At 37.6% G+C, this 21,778-nt stretch overlaps 1 protein-coding gene across 2 annotated transcripts in view; it reads right to left on the minus strand.

The window, feature by feature from the left end:
- Positions 1 to 21,778, minus strand: part of EPS15 (epidermal growth factor receptor pathway substrate 15) — a 159,859-nt gene that overhangs the window by 69,991 nt on the left and 68,090 nt on the right. For both annotated transcript variants that reach the window (XM_079901716.1, XM_079901715.1), the window contains one exon: positions 17,734 to 17,819. In XM_079901716.1, the coding sequence (XP_079757842.1) occupies positions 17,734 to 17,819 (86 nt within the window). The remainder of the gene's footprint in view (positions 1 to 17,733; positions 17,820 to 21,778) is intronic.

A 21,778-nucleotide genomic window follows, 5' to 3' on the forward strand; every position in this document is an offset into this window, starting at 1 on the left:
CCAAGCTAAGCTTTCAGAAGCCTAAAGTTGATAACTGCATAAACTTGCTATGAAGTAGGCAAAAGCCACTCGCAAGACTGGAGACCAGAATTCTAATCTAGCTCTACCATGAAATGGTTTTTCTGACTCTGATTATTATTTTTCACTCTGCAGATGCTGATATCTCTACCATCTTAAGATTTGTAAGGTGAAATGTACAAGATATCAAGTAATTAAGAAAAAAGCAGGCTTTGAGCCTATGTTATGGTTTTGTTTTACTCATAATATTAACACTACTTAGAATTTTAAATAATATTGATGGAGTAATTTTTAAATTTGTTAAAAGGAATTATGGGGTACAAAACAGTTTATAAAACATTGATCTTGTCTTAATAATCAAAATAATTGCTGTCTACTTTTAGAAACTTATTATATGATTTTCAAAGCATAAGACTTGGAGTAAAATATAGTCCGGAATTCAAATACTGGTTTCATCACAGGTCATCTTTGTTAAATCACTGTAGCAACAGCTATTTGTTCTGGTTGACCCTCCCTTCTCCTAGTACTCAGCAATCTTTCTTTTAGGAGACTGCTCCTCTCTCCCTATTATCTTTCTACCCATATAGTTCAAGTAGAAAATGCCATCTTTTTACAGACTCAAACTCTCTGAGTAGTAACTGGCCAGGGATTAGCTCCTGACCAAAGCTTAACCAGTCACAGCTTCCCACCTCATAATCACAGGAATTACCTCAAGATTGGGCCCATGATCAAAGCCAAGGTGGTTAAAATCTTTATCTAGGATGCCTTAATTTGGAATTAATGGAAAACCACTATTACCACTACCATATCTACTACTACTACTACTAACAATAACAATTATTGAAACTAGAACTTAGTAACTATTTACTATATGATAGGTGTTATGTGATAAGTACTTTACATGGATTATTTCATTCATTCTTAAGAAAAATCATTCCTGTGAAATGATGAAGATGGGCAAATGTAGGTCAAGATGTTGTTGGCATTTGCTGTCTCTGTCTAAAGAATAATAAAATTTTCATACAAAGAAGCAGAGGTGAAAGGCAGGAGACAAAGAAATTTGGAAGGGCTTAAGCCCTGGCTATCACCGTCTGTGATAGTTAATTTTATGTACTAATTTGGCTAGGCCATGGTACCATGGTACCCAAATATTTGGTCAAACAGCAGTCTGGATGTTGCTATAGAGGTATTTTTTTAGATAAAATTAACATTTAAATCAGCAGACTTTGCGTAAAGTAGATACCCTCCATATGTGGTGGGTCTTACCCAATAGTTTAAGGCCTTAAGAGAAAAAAACTGAGGCTTCCCCAAGGAAGAGGCCATTCTATTTCCAAACTGTCTTCAGACTTGAGCTACAACATGAACTTTTACCTGAGTCTCCAGCTTATCATCCTGTTCTAGAGATTTTAGACTTGCCAGCTCCACAACTGTGTGAGCTAATTCCTTAAAGTAAATTGAAGGTAATATCTACTTTACATATCATACACAAAGATTGTTGTGAGGAGTAAAAACGAGAATACACAACGGTACCCAATATATCCTTATGCAACTTTAAAACCTACATATTGATTTAACAAACATACTGAATTCTACTACATACCTGTCACTGTGCTGTACTTTAGTGATACAAAAAAACAATGAGACAGACACTTTCCATTAAGTGTACGTGAGGGGTTGGGCAGGAGAACATAAAAAGATAACTGCAATGCAGGGTACTGGGTGCTACAACAGGTAAGTACAAGGTGCTGTGGGAACACAGAAGATGGGTACCTGGCTCTGGAGAGGGTCTGAAAAGGCTTCCTTGGTATCAGTGAAGGCAGGATTATGGAATTGCAAAAATAAGCTGTGCAGACAGTAAGTGGTATATTTATCATATGGTATTTGAAAAGAAATTATTCCAGCCTGGGAATGCTTTGTGACACAAAACCTTGAAGACTCAGTTAAGATGAGACTTCAGTTAAGCCTTGAAGCAAAGAATCAATGTTGGGTAGAAAAATGGCATTTCAAATGCAAGGGAGAGCTTATGCAAGAAAGCAAAAAGGATGTCAGTACAATGGCAGACTAAGAGGTAAACCAAGAAGAAAACTTCCCAAATTTGATGAAATACACACATCCACAACCCAAGAAGCTCAATGAACGCCAAGCAGGAAAATCCAAAGAAACTCACACTGAGACAATTATAATCAAATTGTTGAAAGACAAAGACAGAATTTTGAAAGCAATAAGAAAGGAAAGACTTTTCATGTACATGGGATCAAAAATAAGGTTATCATTGGATTTCTCAGCAGAAACCTTGAAGGCCGGAAGGCAGTGGAATGACATATTTAAAATGCTGAAATAAAAAAGAAACTGTCAACTGAAAATACTCTATCTGGAAAAACTGTCCTTCAAAAAATGAGGGAAAAATTAAGATATTCCCAGATAAACAAAAGCTGAGGATTTCATTACCATTAGACTTGTGCTATAACAGATGCTAAAGGGAGTCCTTCAGATTGAAATGAAAGGAGGCTACTAGACAGTAACTTGAAGCCATACGAAGGTATAAAGGTCTCCAGTAAAGGTAGATACATGGACAAAACCAAAAACTAGTACTATTGTAATTTTGCTTTACAGCTACCCTTTATATTTTCTGTAAGATTTAAAAGACAAATGCATAAAAAATAATTATAAAGCTATGTTAGTGGATATATGATGTATAAAGATGTAATTTATGACATCAACAACATAAGGTGGAAGGGACAGAATTTACAGAAGTAGGATTTTGCATACCATCGAAGTTGAGTTGATATCAAGTCCAATTAAATCATTCAGTTTCGGATGATAAAATTCTGGAGATGAACAGTGGTGACAGCTGTGTAACAACGTAAATACACCTATGCCACTGATCTGTATGCTTAAAAATGGCTAAAATGGTCAACTTTATGCTATGTATATTTTACCACAGTGAAAAAATTTATAAAAAAGAAAGCACAGAGGTGAGAAAATTCTAGACAGCAGACTAATTTATCTAAGATGGAGGGTTCATGTGTGGTAAATAAAGCTGGAATGGTAGATCAGGGTAAGATTATAAAAGAACTTCAGTACTGGGTAAAGACACACAGACTTTTAATTCACTGGCAATGGGAGTCCCTAAAGATTTCTGAGCTGTGCTTTTTTGAACTCTGAATGGCATTATTTAACAACATAGCTCTTCTTTCTCTGCTGGCTCTGCTCTGTGGGGGAAGAGAGGAAGCAGAGGCTCTTATTACTGAGAAAGCTGATGACAATTGCTAGAAAGGCAATAGAACACTCTGACTCTGCTTATCTTGGGAACTGTCAGAAGTCTTAAGTTAGATTAGAGTAACAACTACAGACAGCTGATAAGAAAATTCTGGCGTGTAATTCAAACCAGTCTGAAAGTTAGATGGTCTTTCACTCTAAGAATTCATATTTAGTTGATAAAAACTTAAGTTAAAGTTTGAGAGTAAAGACATTGATTTGTACCTTAAGTTTTTAATTTCTCTTTGCCTTAAATATATAATCATTATATAACTATATATTATTTCATTCTTTCAACAAACAGCTATTGAGTATCTTCCACATGCCAAAAAAGATTAAACCAGGGCCCCTACTTACAGTTTGCTGGGAAAACAAACATAGCCATTAATTATAAAACTGTTAAGATAACTGCTATAGGGACTTCCCTGGTGGCGCAGTGGTTAAGAATACGCCTGCCAATGCAGGGGACACGGGTTCAAGCCCTGGTCCAGGAAGATCCCACATGCCGCAGAGCAACTAAGCCTGTGTACCACAACTACTGAAGCCCGTGCGCCTAGAGCCTGAGCACCGCAACGAAGAGCGGCCCCCGCTTGCCACAACTAGAGAAAGCCTGTGCGCAGCAATGAAGACTCAACGCAGCCAAAAATTAATTAACTAATTAATTAATTAAAATAGTGTAACAAATTCAATAAAGACTTTAAATAAAAAAAGATAATTGCTACAAAAGTTTAAGTGCATTCAGTCCTATGGGAAAAACTAAACTTCTTAGTTCTGGGAGGCTGGCTTTCTTAATGAGCTTTAGTTTTGAAAAAAAAAGTCCGAATGCATTCATGGGCATAAACTGTTGAAAGCCTAACTGGAATCAGGGGAAAACACAAACTTTGGGGTATGGCTCACATGACCACTGCCCTGTCAGTGGCAGAATCCAAAATTAGATGTTTCACTTTTTAAAAGGAGAAATGAAAGTTTATTTTGCAAACCCCAAATAATTAATTTATTCTACTTATCTAGCAGAACAAAATGAGATGAAAAAACTCAAAGAAAAGAAATGTAAGACTAGAACTTGGTTTTCATAATTTAAAAAAAAGGGATAATAAAGTTGATGGGGATGACTAATTTATATTATATCTAGAAATACTTCAGCACAATTCCTACCACACAATAAGTGCTTAGTAAATGTCAGCGATCATCATCATCATCATCATACAATTTACTAGTATAAAAGTAGAACATTTACTGGCTTTTTGGAAAGTTGTAATCAAGCATCCAGAGTGATGGCAGTTAGGACTTAAGTATGTTGGTAGAGACTGACTCCTAAATCCTTCAGGAGCTGAAATTTCTTGGTAGATATTTTTGTTTCCCAAAGACAAACTGAAACACATTCTAAAAAGTATTGCTCTCTTAAAAGAGGTAAGTGCCCCTTAATAAGCTACCAGTGCCACAAAATAATACAAGCAAATAAAACGTAATTTTTATAGAAAACAACTGATTCAGACCAGAGCGGTCCAAGAGAAATATGACACACATGTAATCTTAAATGATCAAATAGCTATATATTAAAAAGAAACAAGTGAAATTTATTTTAATATGTTTCACTTAATCCAAGATATCCAAAATATTTACATTCTTCTTTTGAAATCCAGTATATTTTACACTAATAGCACATCTTAATTTGGATTAGCCATATTTCAAGTGCTCAATAGCCACATGTGGCTAGCGGCTGCTGTATTAGCACAGATTCAGACTTGAGCAAGGAGGGTTTCAAATAAGGGAAGTCTCCCCAAGCAGAGGTTTTAAATGATGAGCCATGTACTTTATGTAAAAACGAATTAAGGTGCCTCCTTATTACCAAACAAACGCATACTACAATGTAGAGCTTCGATTACTCAATCAGTAACGCCATTGCTGAGGTAGTCACAATTGAGACCTTCTAGCATCAGTACCGCAGGGCCAGAAACAGATCACGTTGGATTTTATAAGCAAAAGAATTCCAGATTCGACAGTATAAGCAATGCTCTCTCCAGAGCTAATGTTTTCTCACAGTATTTGAACTAAACTAAACCAAAAACATAATTAAAAAAAAAATTCAAACCATATGCTAACATTGCCTGAAATATTTTTTAAAAAATCAGTTCTTATATACGATTGAGGTAGAGATCTATATATTTAGGAACACAGATTCTGGCTGCCGAGCTACACAGTTCCAGTCTCCAACTAGGGAAGAGCGTGCTCATTCAGCTATTCCAACCAATGTCTGCTGAGCACCTTTCAGTGAATGCTGTGCTCTAAATGCTGAGCTAGGTTTTGGGGATGATGATGATGATTACTAACATGCATTGAGAATTTACCATGTTCCAGGAACTGTACTAAGCATTTTACATGGGATTATTCGTATTTCTATTTTACAGATGAAGAAACTGAGGCACAGATAGTTAAGTAACTTGTCTAAGTCATGTACGGAATCAAACCAGGCAATCTGGTTACAACGCCCATGCTCTGAAATAATACTACACTATACTGCCTAATTAGAAATTTTACGAGACAGTTGGTACTATCACACAGAGCTCAGAGACTACTGGGGAAAGAAATATAATTCAGTATTGTAAGTGTTTGGAGAGAAGGATATTGAGTGTTCTCTGAGCTGAAGTGGATATCAAGGAAAACTTCTTAGAAAACTTGTCCATTCCTCATCTGAAAAATCAGAATAAAACTGCTTACCCTTCACCCGTGTTGCAAGAATTGAATAAGAGAATTTATATAAAGCAGGAATAGCACAATGCCAAATAACTATTATTGTAATAATCTATCCTGTTTACTGGCCCAAGACCAGGATAACAAACTGGCCTGACAGGATGTAGCTTTTACTTCCTGATGTTCTTGCTAAAAGGACAGAAGACAGGAAGGAAGGAGAAGCTGGTAGAAGACAAATAAATATTAACTCCTGCCTCAGCATAATCCACCACCACCACACTATCTAAGAGACTGAAGCAATTTCTTGGTATGTTTTGCCTTTTCACTGCCACGAACTTCTCTATTTGAGCCACTTTACTTTCAGAACAGGGTTCTTAAAAATTGGTCCATGGATAGTTTTTAAGGGTCTAGGAACTCCTGAAATAAATGCAAAACGGTGTACATGGATAAACATGTTTTTTTTCTGGAGCCAGAGTCTAATAGCCTTTATCAGATTCTCAAAGGAAATCCCTGACACAAGAACAGGTTGGCAAAATACGAAAAATCAGTCCATTAACCTTCAGCATTAAAAATCCTCTTGCCTACAAAATCTTCTTCTATGGTCTTCAAAATAAGCTATTATTCAGAAGATCATTTGCTTTATTTCAACATTTAGTGATGGTTTCTAGTCTGCCATAAACTTTGCAGGAATTAAGTCTGGAAAATATTCTAATATTTATAACAAACTTTGACTTATTTATTCAACCAACTAACCTGTACTGAAATTCTGTGGTGTCAGGCACTGTGTGCATTAATTTCTAGACATATCCAAATGAATAAGACACAGACCCTGTCCTGAAGGAGTTCAAATCAAAACAAAAAAAAAGACACATTAAAAAAAAAGATCAGGACTTCCCTGGTGGCACAGTGGTTAAGAATCCACCTGTCAATGCAGAGGACACGGTTCGATCCCTGGTCTGGGAAGATCCCACATGCTGTGGAGCAACTAAGCCCATGCACCACATCCACTGACCCTGTGCTCTAGGGCCCGCTTCCCGCAACTACTGAGCCGGCGTGCTGCAACTACTGAAGCCCTCGTGCCGAAAGCCCTTGTGCCGAAAGCCCATGCTCTGCAGCAAGAGAAGCCACTGTAATGAGGAGCCCCCACCCTGCAACGAAGAGTAGCCCCCGCTCGCCACAACTAGAGAAAGCCCATGGGCAGTAACCAAGACCTAATGCAGCCAAAAAATTAAAAAAAAAAAAAAAGATCACACTAAAATGTGGTGAGTACTATTATAAAGGAATAAAGACTGTAAGTAGAAAGGAAAGAGGAACTAGCAATCAAGGTTTCAGGGAAGGTTTGACAAAGGAGATGATATTTAAGCTGGGCCTTAAAGCAGGAATAAAACTTTACAAGGTAAAAGGTGTGCTCAGGCAAAGGGGAAGAGTAGGATCAGAGGCACAGAAGAATAAAAACTGGTGGCACGTTGAGCTGAGAGGTAATAAGCCCACCCACCATATGGCTAGAGAGGAGGAATGAAACTGAAATGGTTGATCAGAGCACTATGCTGAACACTGAGAGAGAGTACAAGAGCAAACACATGGTATCTGTTCTAGGAGCTTTGCAGCAAGGGTCCCCAGCCCCCAGGCCACGGACTGGTACTGGTCTGTAGCCTGTTAGGAAACAGGCTGCACAGCAGGAGGTGAGCGGCAGGCAAGCCAGTGAACCTTCATCTGTATTTCCAGCTGCTCCCCATCGCTTGCATTACCGCCTGAGCTCCGCCTCCTGTCAGATCAGCGGCTGCGTTACGATCTCATAGGAGCGCAAACCCTACTGTGAACTGCGCATGTGAGGGATCTAGGTTGCACGCTCCTTATGAGAATCTAATGCCTGATGATCTGAGGTGGAGCTGAGGTGGTGATGCTAGCACTGGGGAGCGGCTGCAAATACAGATTATCATTAGCAGAGGGTCTGACTGCACAGAGACCATAATAAATCGTTTGAAGACTCATATCAAAACCCTATCAGTGGGGCTTCCCTGGTGGCGCAGTGGTTGAGAGTCCGCCTGCTGATGCAGGGGACGCGGGTTCATGCCCCGGTCCGGGAAGGTCCCATATGCCGTGGAGCGGCTGGGCCCGTGAGCCATGGCCGCTAAGCCCGTGCGTCCGGAGCCTGCCTGTGCTCCGCAACGGGAGAGGCCACAACAGTGAGAAGCCCGCACACCACAAAAAACAAAAAAACAAAAACAAAAACCATATCAGTGAGGGGGAACTGACAATTAAGCTTCATGTGGTAGCAGGTTTTAAGTCAGAATCTGACACTGATTTTAGTCCGCACGTAGCCCGCCCATTATTTATTTATTTATTTATTTATTTTTTTTGCGGTATGTGGGCCTCTCACTGTTGTGGCCTCTCCCGTTGCGGAGCACAGGCTCCGGACGCGCAGGCTCAGCGGCCATGGCTCACGGGCCCAGCCGCTCCGCGGCATGTGGGATCTTCCCGGACCAGGGCACGAACCCGTGTCCCCTGCATCGGCAGGCGGACTCTCAACCACTGCGCCACCAGGGAAGCCCCCCGCCCATTATTTTATTTACCACTTCCTTCCATCTGCACCTCTTTCCCGCACTGCACACTTGTCTCGGTCACAGTTGTGGTAAGCCCACAAGCTAACCCTAGCCAAAATGAGTAAAAAACAAATGTCACTAGAGAGCTTCTTTGAAAAGGGGGAAAGGCCCAATGATGAAACAGCAGAAAACTCTAAGACTACCAACAAAAAGAAAACTGTATTTAAAAGAAAACACCAAGAATCCTACTTAAATTATGGGTTCACTGCAACAGGTGACTGACATTCTCCAAGCCCACTTTGTATAATATGTGGCAACCGATTATCCAACGCAGCCATGAAACCTTCAAAACTGCTTTGCCACATGGAGAACAAGCACCCTGTATTAAAAAACAAGCCTTTGGAGTTTTTCAAAAGGAAAAAATGTGAACACAAAAAACAGAAGCAATTATTGAAGGCCACCACTTCATCAAATGTGTCTGCACTGACAGCATCGTTCTTAGTGGCTAACTGCATTGCTAAAGCTAAGAAGCCCTTTACTATTGGTGAAGAGTTGATCCTGCCTGCTGCTAAGGACATTTGTCATGAACTTTTCGGAGAGGCTGCAGTTCAAAAGGTGGCACGTGTTCCTCTTTCAGCTAGCACCCTAACTAGACAAACTGATGAAATACCAGAGGATATTAAGGCACAATCGTTAGAGAGGATTAATGAGTCACTGTGGTACACAATCCAGATTGACGAGTCTACCGATGTTGACAACAAGGCAACAATGCTTGTTTTTGTGTGATATATTTTTCAGGAGGATGCACATGAGGATACGTTATGTACACTTTTGTTGCCAACCAACACCACAGCTGCAGAACTATTCAAGTCTTTGAATGATTACTTATCAGGAGAACTGAATGGGTCATTTTGTGTCAGTATATGCATGGGCAGAGCGGCTGCCATGACTGGACGGCCTTCTGGTTTCACTACTCGGGTCAAAGAGGTCGTTTCTGAAGGTGAGTCTACGCACTCTGTCATCCATAGAGAAACACTGGGTAGCAGAAAAATGTCACCTGAGCTTAACAGTGTTTTGCAGGATATCATTAAAATTATCAACCAAAGTAAAGTACATGCCCTTAACTCACGTTTGTTCGCACAGCTCTGCAAGATGGACGCAGAGCACACACGTCTTCTCTTACACACAGAAGTGAGATGGCTTTCTAAAGGCAGATCACTGGCCAGAGCTTTTGAGTTATAGAGAGCTGCTCCAGAGATTTCTTTTAGAAAAACAGTCACCACTGGAAGCACATTTCAGTGCCACAGAATGGATCACAAAACTTGCTTACGTGTGACATACTCAACCTGCTCAACAAACTCAATCTGTCACTTCAGGGGAGAACAACAACTGTGTTCAAGTTGGCAGAAAAAGAGGCTACATTCAAAGCCAAACTTGAATTATGGGGGCGACAAGTGAACACTGGGATTTTTGACATGTTTCAAACATTGGCAGAGATTTTGAAAGAGACTGAGCCAGGGCCTTCTTTCTCCCAGCTGGTGCGTGATCACCTATCTCAGCTTTCAAAAGAGTTTGAGCATTACTTCCCAACCACAAAAGACCCCCAAACTGGGAAGGAATGGATCTGCAACCCATTTGTGAATAAACCAGGTGAATCGACTTTGTCCGTGCTAGAAGAGGATCAACTGGTTGAGATCACAAATGACGGTAGCCTTAAAAGTATGTTTGAGACAACTTCAAATCTCCATATGTTCTGGATGAAAGCTAAGGCGGAATATCCTGAGATTGCCACAAAAAGCACTGAAAAGGCTGCTTCCATTTCCAACACCCTATCTTTGTGAAGCAGGGTTTTCTGCAGTGACAGCAGCCAAAACGAGATTACGGAGTAGACTGGACATAAGCAACACACATCGGGTGTCACTGTCTCCCATCACCCCTAGGTGGGACCATCTAGTTGCAGGAAAACGAGCTCAGAGATCTCACTGATTCTGCATTATGTTGAGTTGTATAATTATTTCCTTACATATTATAATGTAATAATAATAGAAATAAAGTACACAATAAATGTAATGCACTTGAATCATTCCAAAACCATCCCCCCTAACCCCCCACCCTGGGTCCGTGGAAAAACTGTCTTCCACAAAACCCGGTCCCTGGTGCCAAAAAGGCTGGGGACTGCTGCTTTACATTATCAAAGTGGGAGATGATCCTACTTTATTGTGGGAAGTAGCTAAGACAGAAGAATGGTCAGGATGCCAAGAGAGCACCGCAAAGGAAGAGATTTTACGCCATACTCAGGAAAGTGAACTGAGGTAAGGGCTAAAACTAGACAGAAAAAGCAGAAAGGACAGGACAGATTTCAACAACACTGAACAAATTATTTTCTTTATATATCTATTATGTAAGCTATATATATTGTATCTATTACATAAGCTAAGCAGTAGGGATTAACAGTGAGCAAGCAAATAGTCCCTATGATTAAGAAGTACATAGTCTAGTGAGATATCCAAATAAAACAGACAATTATGCTATGACAAGTGTAAATTTTAAAAACTATGTAAGATAGGCTCTTAAATAAGATTTGATAGGTATGAGGGTTGGGAAGGGGAAGGCTTCCAGAGGAAATAACATCTAAGGTGAGATCTGAAGGATGAGGAGTTGATCAGGCAAAGGAGATGAAGAGCTAGGAATGATTTCAAGAAGCATCTCAAAAACAGAAGAATAAAAATGAGAAGAAAAATCTCAGGTTTCTAGCTTGAGTGACAATAAATGGTGATGTCACTGAGAAAGGGAAATAAAAGAGACAAGGACAGTGGTCAGGGGAAAATTAGGAAGTCAGGTCCTACTGAACATTCAGATGAAAACACTAGTTGGGCAATGAAAAATATAGGTGTTCAGCTCAGGTGAGAGATCCAGGTATTTGATAAGATTATTTTAAAACCACTGCTTTCCCTTAAGTTAAAAATATTATACTAATTTAATCTGATCTATATAATTAAATCCCTATATAACAAATGTTGAAGGAATCATATAAAAAATTTAAAGAGACAAATGACAGAAAGTCATCCTGCCTCAAGCTCCCAATGTCCTATATTTTCAACTAGAAACAATTTGGTGAACTAGGGAAGAAAACATCTCATTTTCTGACTGATAACAAAGAACATTCTTTACCCAACCAACTCTTGAGGTTATATATAGTTTTTTATATCTCCATTGATTTTCAACGCTCAGAACAAATTATTATTCTAAGAAACATTCCTGGGGCTTCCCTGGTGGCAGAGTGGTTAAGAATCCACCTGCCAATGCAGGGGACACAGGTTCAAGCCCTGGTCCGGGAAGAGCCCACATGCCACGGAGCAACTAAGCCTGCGCTCCACAACTACTGAGCCTGTGCTCTAGAGCCCGTGAGCCACAACTACTAAGCCCGCATGTCACAACTACTGAAGCCTGTGAGCTTAGAGCCCGCACACCACAACGAAGAGTAGCCCCTGCTTGCCGCAGCTAGAGAAAGCCCGCGTGCAGCAACGAAGACCCAACGCAGCCAAAAGTAAATAAGTAAATAAAATAAAATAAACATTCCTTTCTTCATTATGCTTTTCTGTGTTTTCCAAATTTTTATGAGTATGTATTATAACCATCACTGAGGGGGAAAAAGCAAATCTTGTAAAGCACCATATTCATTACATTCTCATTACAGTACCATATTATATGCATCGTTTATTTGCAGGTTTGATCCCTGGACTAAAATTAAATATCTTCATCTGAAAACCAAACAAATAAGAAGGAGCTAATCTTCTGTCAGATGACAATTTAGTAAAAGCCACAAATAAAATCTGTTTAAATTCTTTTTTCCTATTTTGTAGTTACACACGTCACTGCCTGATATATTAATAAAAGACTTAAAGGCTAAAGAGTAATACCATTGCACAGAAAAAATAGTCATTCACAGTAACAAAAGCCAAGGTTTATAACGTAATGTGTTATAGACTTGGTGGTAGTGACTTAATACAACCATTTACAAAACTGAATTTTAACAACCATAATTTTAGCATGGGTAGATGAGCCTTATTATGACATTACTGAAGTTGACAGATGATGGAGGTTTGCCTACACTGTAGATTTGACCTAAAATAAAAGCCTAGGGAAAATATTTTCACAAGTGTCAAGTATAAACGTATTACACATTTATAAAATGTGACTACAATTTAAAACTTAATAAGGTTTTGAAGCACTATGATTTTCTTAATAAGACAGTCACAAAATGTTAGATTTTTTTTTATGTGTTTAGCTGTAATTCACTATATAAGACTGCCACTAGTACAACTTAACATTATGGTAACTAGAAGTTAGTGAAAGCTCAGTTTATCAAAATGTAACTAATACAGTAAGTCCCTTACATACGAACAAGTTCCATTCCGAGAGCACATACATTAAAGTCCAATTTGTTCGTAAGACCAACAAAGTTAGCCTAGGTACCCAACTAACACAATCGGTTATACAGTACTGTACTATAACAAGTTTATAATACTTTTCACACAAATAATACATAAAAAACAAAAAAAAACACGAAAAATAAAACATTTTTAATCTTACAGTACAGTACCTTGAAAAGTACAGTAGTACAACAGCTGGAATACAGGGGCTGTTGGCAGTACCAGCTACATCACTGCTTGCTTTTACACTTGCTTCCAGACATCCTGGGCTTGAAGTAAAGATACTGTACTACTGTACTCTATAAGTACTGTAAAGTACACAAAAGCACAACCACTTGTAGAGGATGCACACACGTGTCAATGTACACCAGACATGTGAACTAACTTATGCGACTGGACATGTGAAGACATGTTCACATCTTTGAAAGTTCGCAACTTGAAGGTTCGTATGTAGGGGACTTATTGTATTACAAGTGTTTGTATCAGCAAGAACATTTTATGTACGATGCTCTACTTCCTATTAAAACTCATTACAAAAACATTTCATGAGTAAAATAACTACTGTTGAAATCAAACAAGCCCTAGAATACTGGGGTATGTGTCTATTTTCATAGGCTTGAGAGGCACAGATGACAAGTATTTTCAAATCTAGATACTATTTTTTTAATTAATTAATTTATTTATTTATTTTTGGCTGTGTTGGGTCCTTGTTTCTGTGCAAGGATTTTTCTCTAGTTGCGGCGAGCGGGGGCCACTCTTCATCGTGGTGCGCGGGCCTCTCACTATCGCGGCCTCTCTTGTTGCGGAGCACAGGCTCCAGATGCGCAGGCTCAGTAGTTGTGGCTCACGGGCCTAGTTGCTCCGGGGCATGTGGGATCCTCCCAGACCAGGGCTCGAACCCGTGTCCCCTGCATTGGCAGGCAGATTCTCAACCACTGCGGCACCAGGGAAGCCCCAAATCTAGCTACTATTAAATGCACATTTCTCATAAGGCAAGCAAAAATGCTAATGGACCATTATAGACCATATGAAATGAAGTCTATACACCATTATAGACTGAGTAATCAAATATTTACTTTTTTTTCAAACCAAAGTAAAAATGTTCTAAATCTTAATGAAAAGCTGTCTTATATAATAGAAAAAAATGTAGAACTAGAACTATACAACCAGGTTTGGGTGCCAGCCAGCACTTTTGCTGACCTGATGTATGACTTTGATTTTTTCCCCCACGAGTAAAAAAGAAATTGGATTATGTAATCTCCAAGGGTTTGTTTTCGTTTGTTTATTTTTTGATTCCAATACTAAAAGCTTTATGTAATAGGCAAAGGCCAATTTTTGAGCTGGAAATAGACTTTGGTAGAATTCAGTAGAAGGCAGATAAGTCAAAACTAAACAATCCCGTTTAAAAAGGTGCCCAGACTAAGGTTACAGAATGTCAAGACATACTGTTCAAATTGGCAGATGATACTAAGGGCGATCACTGAAATTACTGTGGATTTGAAGCTATACTGCTTTCTATAGACATTTAGTCTCAGAATTCATTCCTCCTTCTGGCAGAATTTTCATGTGGGGATACCCCCTCCTCCATGTGGTCTCGGTGGCAAACTAGCCGCCCCCACCCCAACCCTGCAACCCAGGACAGAGCTCATGACAAATCAGCAAACAATACAACCTTGGCCACTGACTGTTTCAGTAGGTAGGACCCTAAACCAGTCCAATCAGATTGAATTTTAGGATTTGTTCAGGAACCGCCACAAGAGAGTAACTCCACTAGATCTGAAATAATAGGTACATGAGACTCAGATGTGCAATAACCCCCTTGACAACATAACAGGAAAGCCTATCTGAGAATGGAACCATGCAGTGGAAGTGGAAACAAGAAATGGAGAGAGCAAGAGAACTGATTATGTCATTTGATCTCCAGTACGAAGCTATGCTTTAAGTCATCCCTACCCCTAGGAGGTCTTAGTTTCACAAGTAAATAAATTCACTCTCACTTAGTCTGGGTTGAGTTCTTTCTTGCAACTGAAAAAAATCATAATTAAGTTTCTCTACAATAATCTCAATGTAGTCTCATGGATGAGGAAAGATCTTTCCCAAGTTCTTGCCATATAACCCAGCTAAATCATTTAATCCCCTTATGTCTCAGTATCATCAACAAAATAAAGTATCAGCCATTATCTGCTTTAAAGTGTTGTGAAGGTTAAAAAAAAATGTTTGTGTAAGTAAAATGATATTTAAATCCAATGCCCTGTAGATGGAAAAATGGTCTCACTTTTTAAAAAGTAATTTTAGGAGGTCATTTTTACAATGAGTATTACTATAAAAAGTTTCTAGGGAACAAGGGAATTAGGAAATACCAATAGGACCTGCTGTATTTAGATTCAAATCTAATTGTATTCAAGCCTGTTTCTACACAGTACGTGAGTATAAAAAAGAAACTCCAAATCAAGCAGTCCTGAGATTAGGTATTAGTTCTATTGCTTACAGGTTTGTATGACTTTGGGTAAAATAACCTCTCAAAGCATCTTAACTCCGTACCTATAAAACAGAACAGTAATATCTATCTCAAGTTACAAGGTTTTTGTGAGGATCAAATGAGATAACAAGTTATGAAAGCTCTTGGCATGGTGTCTGCATTTAACATACCTTCCATACAATGTATTAAATAATAATTTTTTCCTATTGTTATTCAAGTGCCTGAAGTTGGAGGAAAACTGTATTTCAGGGGAAAGGGAGGGGCAAATTAGGAGTTTGGGACTAACATATACACACTACTCTATATAAAATAGATAACCAACAAGCACCTCCTATATACCACAGGGAACTACACTCAATATTTTGTAATAACCTATAAGGGAAAAGAATCTGAAAAAGAATAGGTATATATATGTATAACTGAACCACTTTGCTGTACACCTGAAACTAACACAACATTGTAAATCAACTATACTTCAACAAAAATAAATTTTTAAAAAACTTCAAAAAAAAAACTGTACTCCATTCATTCCAAGATATACTGATACCTATTTCACTGTCCAAAATCAAATAGTACCTTATAGTTGTTGGAATGCCATTGTTTATTTGGCAGTGGTTTTTTCTTTTTTCAGTGCTACATAATAGTGCATCCTGCAGTTAAAGGTTGCCTTAGATTTATTTATTACTTTTTTTAAACACATTATTGGAGAATAATTGCTTTACAATGGTGTGTTAGTTTGTGCTTTATAACAAAGTGAATCAGCCATACATATACATATATTCCCATATCTCCTCCCTCTTGTGTCTCCCTCCTACCCTCCCTATCCCACACCTCTAGGTGGTCACAATGCACCGAGCTGATCTCCCTGTGGCTGCTTCCCACTAGCTATCTATTTTACATTTAGTAGTGTATATATGTCCGTGCCCATGCCACTCTCTCACTTCGTCCCAGCTTACCCTTCCCCCTCCCTGTGTCCTCAAGTACATTCTCTATGTCTGCATCTTTATTCCTGTACTGCTGGTAAGTTCTTCAGAACCCTTTTTTTTTTTTTTAGATTCCATATATGTGTTAGCATACAGTATTTGTTTTTCTCTTTCTGACTTACTTCACTTTGTATGACAGACTCTAGGTCCATCCACCTCCCTACAAATAACTCAATTTTGTTCCGCTTTATGGCTGAGTAATATTCCATTGTATACATGTGCCACATCTTCTTTATCGATTCATCTGTCGATGGACATTTAGGTTGTTTCCATGTCCTGGCTATTGTAAACTGTGCTGCAGTAAACATTGTGGTACATGTCTCTTTTAGAATTATGGTTTTCTCAGGGTATATGCCCAGTAGCGGGATTGTTGGGTCATATGGTAGTTCTATTTTTAGTTTTTTAAGGAACCTCCGTACTGTTCTCCATAGTGGTTGTATCAATTTACATTCCTACCAATAGTGCAGGACGGTTCCCTTTTCTCCACACCCTTTCCAGCATTTACTGTTTCTAGATTTTTTGATAATGGCCATTCTGACTAGTGTGAGGTGATACCTCATTGTAGTTTTTATGTGCATTTCTCTAATAATTAGTGATGCTGAGCATCTTTTCATGTGCCTCTTGGCCATCTGTATGTCTTCTTCGGTGAAATGCCTATTTAGGTCTTCTGCCCATTTTTTAACTGTACTGTTTGTTTCTTTGATATTGAGCTCCATGAGCTGTTTGTATATATCAGAAATTAATCCTTTGTCTGCTGCTTCGTTTGCAAATATTTTCTCCCATTCTGAGGGTTGTCTTTTCATCTTGTTTATGGTTTCCTTTGCTGTGCAAAAGCTTTTAAGTTTCATTAGGTCCCATTTGTTTATTTTTGTTTTTATTTTCATTACTCTAAGAGGTGGGTCAAAAAAGATCTTGCTGTGGTTTATGTCAGAGAGTTTTTCCTATGTTTTCCTCTATGAGTTTTATAGTGTCTGGTCTTACATTTAGGTCTTTAATCCATTTGGAGTTTATTTTTGTGTATGGTGTTAGGTAGTGTTCTAATTTCATTCTTTTACATGTAGCTGTCCAGTTTTCCCAGCACCATTTACTGAAGAGGCTGTCTTTTCTCCATTGTATGTTCTTGCTTCCTGTGTCATAAATTAGGTGACTATATATGCATGGGTTTATCTCTGGGCTTTCTATTTGCCTTAGATTTAATAAGGTACACCGATTCCCATTTTAAGAACCATAGTACTTAACCAAATAAAGTAGTACTTACCCAAGATATACATTAGAAACAGAGTGTGTGGATGTATTTATATAATCAGGTATAATTTTACTTTACATACCTCTGTAGGTCAACTATTTCATTGTTAAGGGTATCTAGCTCCTTAATAGCAGAGAAATCTGCGACAGGACTTGATCCTATGATGTTCTAAAAACAAAGAGTTCACAATTATAACATTATTACTATAAAATTCCATGCGGCAAAGCATTAAAAATGTTTAAAAGCACTATATGGATACATAATTTATGGTATTACTAACACTTTTAATTCACTTAAGAAAACCCTATCTAGTGCAATTTTACACACACACACAGGCAGTTATATACTAAGACATTTTCCCTTAAACTCTCTAAAACCTGTTGTTCTGTAATATATACCACCACTTGAGATCCCAATGTCTTCGTCGTGTGATCTTAGCCTGTCTAGAATGTTGCAGTAAAGCAGATATCAGATTTATAAACTAATTCCTCCACTGAAGCATAAATTTCTTGGGGAGGTGAATTGTGATTTATTTGTATTTGTATTAAGTAAATGGTGGTTGATTTTATTTAATTCAAGAAGTATTTACTTTTATTAAATACTTTCAGTGTCTATTTAAAGTAAAACCAACCGCTCAGCATGTTCCATAGTAAATATTAATATCACCATACATGAAACTGTCTTATATGACATCCTTTACATATTGTTTTCTTTCAATAATGGAGGTATCAAAATTAGTCTCTGAATGGTATTTGTATTTAGAAAACCTAGCTGGGTTTATTCTGGGCTCTGCTGTTTTACTAGCTGCATGATCTTCACTGCAAAACAGGGAAATAATCTCTGCCCTGCCCTCTTTAAAAATTAAATAAATATTGCATATGAAGTCCCTCTACAAACTTTATGATATTTTATAAATGTAAGCTATTATTATACTTAACTTCCTCAACAGAATATGCTCTTGAAAGTTGGAAAGGCTCCCAATGACTTGCTTCCCACCCTGGCTCAGTCCCCTTTGTGAACCATTTTTGATGCCTTATATAGCTGGCTGAAGTCAAGGCAAAAAGATAACTGTTCCTTCAAACACCTGACCTACACCCAATGCTACAACCAAACTGACAAATAACAGGATGATCATCATTAGGAAATGTTAAAACTGAGGCCTAAACATGTAAAACTAAGATATATTGAGGACCTTATTAGCAGAACATAAAACTTAGTATTATACTTATGTTGCTGTGAACTTAAGGTATGTCACCAACTTGCACAACAGAAGAAGAAACCTAAAAGTTCACAATAACCTATCTGCTCACATTTATATAATGGTTTACAAATTTACTAAGTACTAATCTGAAAACTGGTCTGTAGGTAGGGCAGATATTATTATTAACCCCATTTTAGAGCTAAAGAAACATATTAAATGACTTGCTTAAAGTTGAACCCAGCTAGCTAATAGGCGATATTGATCAGGAGACTTCTAATCAAATTCAAGTGCTATTTCACATTATGCCCCTTGGCACCTGCATATTAAGATCATTTAGGTAAACGAAACCATTACCCTAAAAGCCAACTTGATAAACAGGTACATCAATAAAATGTGGCAAATAATTCCTTCTATATTTCTTTATGCTATACTGCATAACCGTCCTCATATGTTTTGTTTTGTTTTGTTTTGACTATCAATACCAAAACTCATCCGTTAGGATTCAATTAACGCTATTCTCAATTTTATATTAATTACAGATTTGTACCAAATATGCCTCTTACTATGTTTTACTATTATGTGTTTCACTGACACATAGACCCTTATCATTCTAAAAAGTCAGAAATTTTAAAGTGGGTTTCTGAATGTGACAAGTATTTACTAGGATTTTAACTCTGCCCAAACTTGACTTATGAGCTAATTAAGCCTGGCCAGACAATTTGAAAGGCGAACAAAATGAAAAATTAGCACTTAGTCTCACTTTTATCACCAAGAGTAACTTACATCCCATAAGTGCTACTAAGAAATTTGCTATCAGAGGTGCAAGCAAACCAAGAAACTCAGGACTCCCATACCTGTTCTGTCACTCTAACTCAAAAAAAGTGACTCACATTTGACAGTCTTTCCCTATTAAAAATATCATCAAATAAGAAGAGTGAGACAAATAAGTTTAATTTCAAACAAGTTATATGGTAATACCATAGATGACTCCAGAATGAAGATTAGTGTACTTAGTTGGTATTGATAAGTGTACTTGTGTCACTCTCAATTGCTGACACAAAAATTAAACTCCTGTTCTAGAGCAATAAAATAACATGCAATCAGGAAGCAAAGAAAAAGTTCGGCTAACAGTATATAAAGTATAAGAAGGGCATATGAAGAAAAATGTACCATGTCCCCTTCTTGCAAAATATTTTCTCTCACCCTGTTTTGTGTATTACACAAAAATTCCACTTCGGTGATTTTAAGTGGATCAGAGAGCTTAGGGAAGGCAAGTTAAAATGCACACAAGGACCAAGTGACAGACATGTGACAAAAGCATGCTGTTTAGGTATTTTCTCTGCATTAACTTTGAGGCATAAACAACCTCTAATTTCAAAATGTTATCTTGTAAACCAAAAACCGTAATGCTAAAAAAGGCATAAAGTAAAGCTCTAACCTTGAGAGAGTAGAGTTAAGAAACTGACAGTACAAGAAAGGCGAAAAGCAGAGTGCTGCAGAATGGAAAAAATAGTCCAAACTAGAAAAAACACAGAAAGGAAAGCAACATTCAAAAAAGGATTAGTCAAAGCTGCAAAAAAAATGCAGTTCTAAAAAAATTAGATTATAAAGAGAAAAGAGATTATTTGAAAGACAAAACAAATGCAAATTTTAATTTTTAAGGTTAAAATTTTTGGTTTATAGATAGGACAACAGTGATAAAATCCCATTTTAATGAATAATACTGATATCTGACATGGACAAAAGTATCTATGCTCTAGTGAATGGACTTCAGTAAATCTACTTAATTGAAAATTCTGTATAGCAGATGCAACTCAAAGTGCCTACTAATGTTACAGAGACTTCAATGAACAAACAATTTGCTTCAGAAAGTTCTGCTGTATGTGTATTTTGTGTTGGTGGGAGACTCAGTGGGTATAAAATGAAGGCAGCAAGGAAAAAAAGCAGTCTACATATGTGAAAGAAGATGAAACAACACAGTGTTCCATAACTGAGCAGGGGGCATAAATACAAATTTGTAACCTTTATCTTTCTGGGTGGCATCACTTTTAGCCTTCTCTACAACTTAGGGAACCCATGTTCTACATCAAAAGAAATCTCAGAAATTCACAAAATGCTCCCCCCAAAACACTCACAAAGCAGATAAAATCAAGTAGTTACTTAATGTGAAAATAAGAATAAAAACTCTTATATGTAACTTCTATATTTAGTGGCTATAAATTTCCATTTAGTTGACTTAGGAAAAAAATCCAATTTTGACTGTTACTAGATTTGTTAAAATGGGATTTTTTTAACCTATGTGACAAAATTAATGCAAGACATTCTACTGACATTTTAAAGAGAACTCTCCTGATACCAAATATGTGACAACTCCTATATAGGTAACTCTGAAGAATCACCACATCCATGGTTACTTTGTAGGTCACAAGATACTTAAAGACACAAAGTATGGACGGCAAACAGCCACTAGAGCATGCAAGTCCTTTTAAAGCTCTATTATAAGGCCAAGATATTATAAACCACAATATTAGGAAGGGTTTCTAGATGAGAAGAGAAAAATCAAGGTACAGCATTACTGAAACATGTAGTTTTGAAAATTCCCACTGCTGGCCAGAACCAAAAGTAGCTAAAACCTGTTTCTAGCTGTTCAGATATGAAATTCGGTTGTATGCTCAGGAATAGAGGGCCATCTATATGGTGAAAACCACACAGACTTTTCCTCAACAAGTTTTTCTTTTCTTTTTTTTAATGTAAAATTGACAAAAAGCAATCATAATCTCCTAGATTTTGTTTTCAAATCTGTATTGTTTTCTCCAAGAGTGAATTATCAAATGAAATGCAGTAATTTAATTCTTATAGGTTTCATTTAAAATTTACACTCTATTCATAAAAATTAATTTACATATCCACGGGGGAAAAACAAGAC

This window comes from Stenella coeruleoalba (genome assembly GCF_951394435.1).
Source record: "Stenella coeruleoalba genome assembly, chromosome: 1".
In the NCBI taxonomy this organism is placed as follows: Eukaryota; Metazoa; Chordata; class Mammalia; order Artiodactyla; family Delphinidae; genus Stenella; species Stenella coeruleoalba.